Source organism: Temnothorax curvispinosus, unplaced genomic scaffold (genome assembly GCF_003070985.1).
Source record: "Temnothorax curvispinosus isolate PA1 unplaced genomic scaffold, ASM307098v1 QBEX01015841.1, whole genome shotgun sequence".
Taxonomy (NCBI): domain Eukaryota; kingdom Metazoa; phylum Arthropoda; class Insecta; order Hymenoptera; family Formicidae; genus Temnothorax; species Temnothorax curvispinosus.
In genome coordinates, this window is record NW_020225621.1 from 1 (window position 1) to 5799 (window position 5799).

At 32.4% G+C, this 5799-nt stretch overlaps 1 protein-coding gene across 1 annotated transcript; it reads right to left on the bottom strand.

Moving 5' to 3' along the window:
• Window positions 1-8: 8 nt before the first annotated feature.
• LOC112466090 (odorant receptor 82a-like) lies at window positions 9-5782 on the bottom strand. Its single transcript, XM_025033980.1, has 5 exons — window positions 4946-5782; window positions 1911-2010; window positions 1689-1799; window positions 1005-1160; window positions 9-785 (listed from the first exon to the last, which is right to left on the bottom strand). The coding sequence occupies exons 1-5, from the start codon at window positions 5734-5736 to the stop codon at window positions 732-734; spliced, it is 1212 nt and encodes a 403-aa protein (XP_024889748.1). The 5' UTR covers window positions 5737-5782; the 3' UTR covers window positions 9-731.
• Between the last annotated feature and the right edge of the window lie 17 nt (window positions 5783-5799).

Genomic DNA, 5799 nt, shown 5'->3' on the forward strand with positions numbered 1-5799 from the left:
ACTCTTGACTTTTCATTATTTTATATGACACGTGCAATTTATCAGGTAAAACGTTTATAATATGATTAGTTACTGTTTCAAAAAAGTTCTAGATCTAATGATGTTTTGTGGTGTATGTAATAAAGTTCAAAAGTGTCTGACGCAAGAATTGGTTAACTCCGGTATTTACGCCGCAGAAATCAGAAAAAATAGAAGGAATGAAGGTATTTGCATCAGTACCTCTGTTTAATGCCTTTATGCCTTTATTAGTAGTGTGTTGTTATTTCAATTCTTTAGGGCCCGGACACACACTTTTGCACAACGCATAATGCGTAAGCATAAGAAAATTGATTGGTCTATTTTCTTATGCACTTGTACATGGACTAATCAGTTTTGTTATGCTTACGCATTATGCGTTGTGCAGAAGTGTGTGCTCCCCGCTTTACTGTTAACATTAACGAAACCGCGTCGTGAGTTAAATCGATTTCTCAATGTATAAGTTTTAAGGCCGCGTTCGGGAAGGAATACGAAAGTACTTTTTTGTGGCTGTGCATGCAAGTTTCGTAAATAGTATTGGGTTTTAATTTCTTTAGTTTCAGGGAAATTGTGGGGAATACTATTTGTACTTTCAAAAATTTAATCGCAGAAAATTCTGTTATACCATAATTATTATTATGCACGTTTATTTAACATTTATTCTACTTGGAAGATATTCCATACATGTGTTTTATAACTTTCAGAGTTTCTACAATTTATGTGGTCATCGTTCGTAAGATATTTAAATATGCCGTGGAAGTTTTGAGTACCTGAAATATCAAAATGGCTAGTTTTTTTTGCTAACAATAAATGTACAACAAAGTATTACATTGTTGACATTTGCTTCGATACGGTATATTGTATCAAATCAAGTCGTGAAGTCATTAGACAATTATTATAACAATTAATTTATGAACGATAAGAAAGTAAATTTTATCAAAATTTTATTCGACGTCAATAACTATAACTGTAGTATGTGTGTTACTTACGTCACCAAAGGTTGCTATGGATAACAGAAATAATTTTCCCGCAGTTATCTTGATAGTGTGACTCGATTGCATGATTATCAAAATGAGACCGAGCGCTGTTTTATGAGGCAGTTTATACCAATTAGTCATATATGTTATGTCTCCAATTTTTTCACACTAATAAATAAAAATATTTAAAAATTTGTTTAAGTATCTGAACGTCTAATGTCGACGGTAAAAAGTTATCGTAGGATATAATTAATCAGATTTATTTGGTTGATTCGTATATTACTGTAGTTACAGTTCAATGGCTAGTGTGAGTCTGTGGTGCGGGGTGCGGTTGTACATGCGATAAATTAAATTATATAGCACAAATATTTACACTGTTACTTCGATTTCTGTTATTTCGATCTCTAGTTAGATCTTCAGTTGGTAACTAACGAGGATTTCAGTAGAGATCGATACTGGTTCCAGAAAGAATCGCAATAATAGTATAATTGCTTGTACTATGTATGTAACTTAATATTAACAAATATTCTGATATGTTAATACAAGTATTTTATTTGTTTAAAAATATAATAATAAGATATTAATAATGAAACATTCAATATTTTCATATTTATTTAACGAAGCGACATTGTATTATATTTTATATATAACCAAAATGAATGAATTTTTACACGTTTAAAAAATCTTTTTTATTACCTCTTCCGTGAGGATTTCACCGATGTAACAAATTATAAATAAATTTGTGATCGTTGACATGTATGTTATAAAATTTGCTAATATTTTTGCCTTATTGAACGCACTCCAGTTCTGAAAAATAAATTGCTATCTTTATTTACTGCAAGAAAATATGGTAATCTGTTTTTGCGGCATTTCAATTATCATATCTGCGAGAGGAAGTTTTATTTATTTTTAGCCTACCATAACAAGGAAATATCCAAGGAAACACATATTTATCGTGCATCCCATCAATATTGATAGACAGGCTTTATGCATAATACTCTCTATTTGTTGTACAAAACTGAAACATATATCTGCAGTTACAACACATCAAGCATGATGGTACGTTTCTTTTGCAATCTTTGTTTTACACGATCTACGATTTGTTAGTATTCAGAATAATATTTTTTTTACAATCTTTGTGTAGTAATATGAAGGACAGTTAAATAATAGGAATATCTGTGTATATGTGTGTGTATCCATCAGCAATCTGGGGGCCGGTTGTTCCAACCTATTGGTAAATTAACTAATAATTAAATCATATGTCTATCTTTGTTTAATTTGAAGGAAAAACGAAGACATATATGATTAACTGTTAGTTAGTTTACCAATAGGTTGAAACAACCGGCTCTGGGTCTTTTAAGGCACAAGCGAAATGTGTTTCTTGAATTTCTTGGAGAGAAGGAAGCAGCGACTGCAGGTATCCCCTGCTAAGAAATATTTATAGTAGAGGGGTTTTGCTGCGGCGGTGCTGGTTCCCGTCAATGCGTGTTCGAGCATCGCGTAACGGTCCGGGAAAGTTAGGCCTGTGCCCTGAATGACTCAGATTGCTGACGGCATTGATATTTATCGTCGTAAATAAATGTTTTCTTTTTCGTTTTTTTTGCTATATTTTCAAGTGTTTGCTAATTAAAGCACTTCTATTATTAGTAGAGCATTATTTATAAAATGGCGGAGAGAAACGCCGAATAATACGATACTTTTTTACTTTTTATTTATAATTTTCTTTTATATTTGCAATGATATTTTATATAACTAACAATTTTTTACAGTAAATGTTTATTTCTAAGCAAAAGAAAGTTAAACTTTATTTTTCTCTGTATTTAATTAGTACACGAATAAAACTCTTTAAAATTTTACCATTTTTATTTGTTATAATAATTATACTTTTTGAAGTCGATCAAATAAGACTACATTCTTTTGTAAGATCATAGTCTGAGAAGTACAAAACCCTGCAATCATTTTTTAAAATATTCATTTGTTGCAAAGTTACAAATTTTTAAACAAATTTCCATTTTTTCCATATTTGTGTTCAAATTTTGCTTTATAAGCAAATGGTTTGGCTTTAATATTTGGCTTTAAAAGCTATTGTATATTGTAGTAGAGATATTGACAAGTAACTCAGAATTTTTTTATTTTTTTAAAGCTTAGAACATAAAAATAAAAAGAGTGGATTTAAAAGATCTCATTTACACTGGCAGTGTTAGTAAAAAATTGATTGCTGACGGAGGGATGTGCATACATATGTATCCATTATTCTTTGACGCGAGTTATATGTAGATCGTTTAAAATGAATTTAAATAGAATATTTGTATGGAAGTTCTTTTTTTCGCTTTCTCTCTCATGTATATACTTAAGTTTATAATATATATACTAGCTAAGGGGGTTGCCCGGGGCTTTGCTTGGGCGTCTTTTTTTTAAACGATTTTATATGTGTTATTACATTTGTGTGCTAGCTGATCTTTTATCCACCAATGTATGATTCATAAACACATATTTTTAATAGCTTTCTACGTCACCCATGAGGTACTATTATTAACGCGTTTTTTAGTGGTGTCCCCAGTAGCTCTAATCTACTAATCGTTTCGACCCTTTGAAATAAAGATAATTTAAGTCGACTTTTGGGACCTTTTACAGGCTGCGCGCGAACCAACGAAGTAAAGAGATTAGCACTAGGCGGAGCCAACTAAAAATCTACCAAAAAGTGCATTTGTTATAGGACTTATAGGACTTCTGAATATCCTACTATATTTTTTGTTTTATTCCCCTTTGGTATCAAAATATATTGATTTTCAGCGTTTTCTATTCTAGATAAACCAACGTAAAGTTGTCCATGTGAAAAAAAACATTCTTTTCTTAAATCTATGCCCACATATTTGAAAGTTTGTCCCTGTGATTTATTAATCGTTAACGCAAAATAAACTTTAACGGGAAATTGTAGACGTTTGAAGGAAAATGGTAGGTCATTTGGGATCATCGGAATACGCGGTGGGATTTTACAATCGACTCAATGTCAAATCATCGATATTGACTTTGGGAGTCCAGACTATATGGTCCACATATGGACTTCGCATATGGACCTTTGATTGCGTATAGAGCTGGGTCCAAACAATCAAATCTTAAAGAATTATATATGAAATAGAGGTAGAAAAGACTGAAGAATATAATAGAATTATAAACAGCCCGATATCTCAAAATTGGCAGAAGTTAGAGCAACCACGGACATTTCTCAAAAAATTCAAAATTTTATAAATAAAGAATCCTTTTATCGATTATCGCCAAATTCAATACTAACCTTCTTTTAATGATACTCTATATAAAATTACATGTATAACTTATACACTTTTTAAGCAGAAATTGGGAACCCCTTCACCGATCCTCGCCAAATTTAAAACAACCTTCCTTTAATGATACTCTATCCACAAAAAAAATTTAGCCCAATATCTCAAAATTTACGGAAATTAGAGCAATCATGTAGATTTTTTTTAGATAGAAATTAGTAACCCTTTTATTATTAACAATTTTTTGAATTCTATTAAATACTTCAGTTTTTTCTATTTTATATATAATACTTTAAGATTTGGTTGATTAGAAAAATCTGAACAGGAAAAGTTATTAAGTACGACTATTTTAAAAAATTTAAAATTTTAAATATCTCGTATTCTTTTTTTCAAATTGGGTTGTAGCACAATGGCACACAGCTTATGTTACTCAGGAAGATATAAGCTATCTACCAGTGTAAAAATTTTTGAAATCGATTCAGTAGTTTCTAAGATTAACAATGGAACAAACAAACTTTTCCCCTTTATATAATAGCTTATAGTTGACAATATTTTAAAGTTAGCGTAAAATATTAGTTTGTGCAAAGCAATGTAATAGAAATGTTTATTTATTTTTAATACTTAAAAAGAAACTCGCACAAAGTGCAATCAAAACTTTATATCTAAGTAAAATACCTGAGGACTCTCCAATGATGTTTCACGACGGCTCCAAGTTTTCGTTCTGCTAAATGATTAGTTTTTTCCTCGGCGAGCTCGTTTAACCACGTATGCAGTACATTCAGTTGACCGCAAGCATGTGCCGCGAAGACGGTAGCGAGACTATAAACAGTTGCTATAGAAGAAGCCATTACAAACGTCGACAAGTATTGCACACCCAGCATGATCTCGTTTGCAGGGCTGAATCTCACATCAAGTATCCTGCTGTACATTGGACATGTCATCGGATGTATCGTAATAGTTTTGTTGCCGATGATAACGGTTGTTGTTTCCATCGCCTTGATCATGTTAAAGATGTACGTACTACCATGTATAAACGTCGCGGATAAGGCGGTCGTCCAGCGGCCGAACTTGGCATATTGCAGCATCACTTTGCGATTATCGATTCTCCGAACGAGTTTCCAATCTGTTTCCATGTGCCGTATGCAGCGTTGAACGTCTTTGTTACGCGTAAGTATTATCCAGTAAGATAAGGATCCTGAAATTCTGTTAAACAGCGGAACGATGGCGTGTAATTTAGTCTTAATGTCTTTTTTCTCGAACCCTATGTACAACATGCATGGTATCAGAATGATTGCCAACGCGGTCGAAAAAATGAAGATTTGCATTGACACCGCGAGTTTTTTCATTTTATTGTTTGATGCGCTCGTTTGTGGCCAGGCACCTAGTGATATGAGAAACCATCGAATTATTCGTGTACCGTAGTCATTGAGGTTTTCGTTATCTGTTATGTGTTTCGGATCGCTCATGATCGTTTCACAAAGGCGACCGATACGTTACTGCAATGATCATCTTAAGTTTTGCTCAGCTAT

What these genes read in the sequence shown, in the direction of transcription:
- LOC112466090 (XM_025033980.1), bottom strand. Translation starts at nt 5,736, where the DNA reads ATGAGCGATCCGAAACACATAACAGATAACGAAAACCTCAATGACTAC. An exon ending in GTGAAATCCTCACGGAAGAG is followed by an intron (nt 1,161 to 1,688) that starts GTAATAAAAAAG and finishes TTTATTTATTAG; the next exon opens with TGTGAAAAAATTGGAGACAT. An exon ending in CCATAGCAACCTTTGGTGAC is followed by an intron (nt 786 to 1,004) that starts GTAAGTAACACA and finishes TTGATATTTCAG; the next exon opens with GTACTCAAAACTTCCACGGC.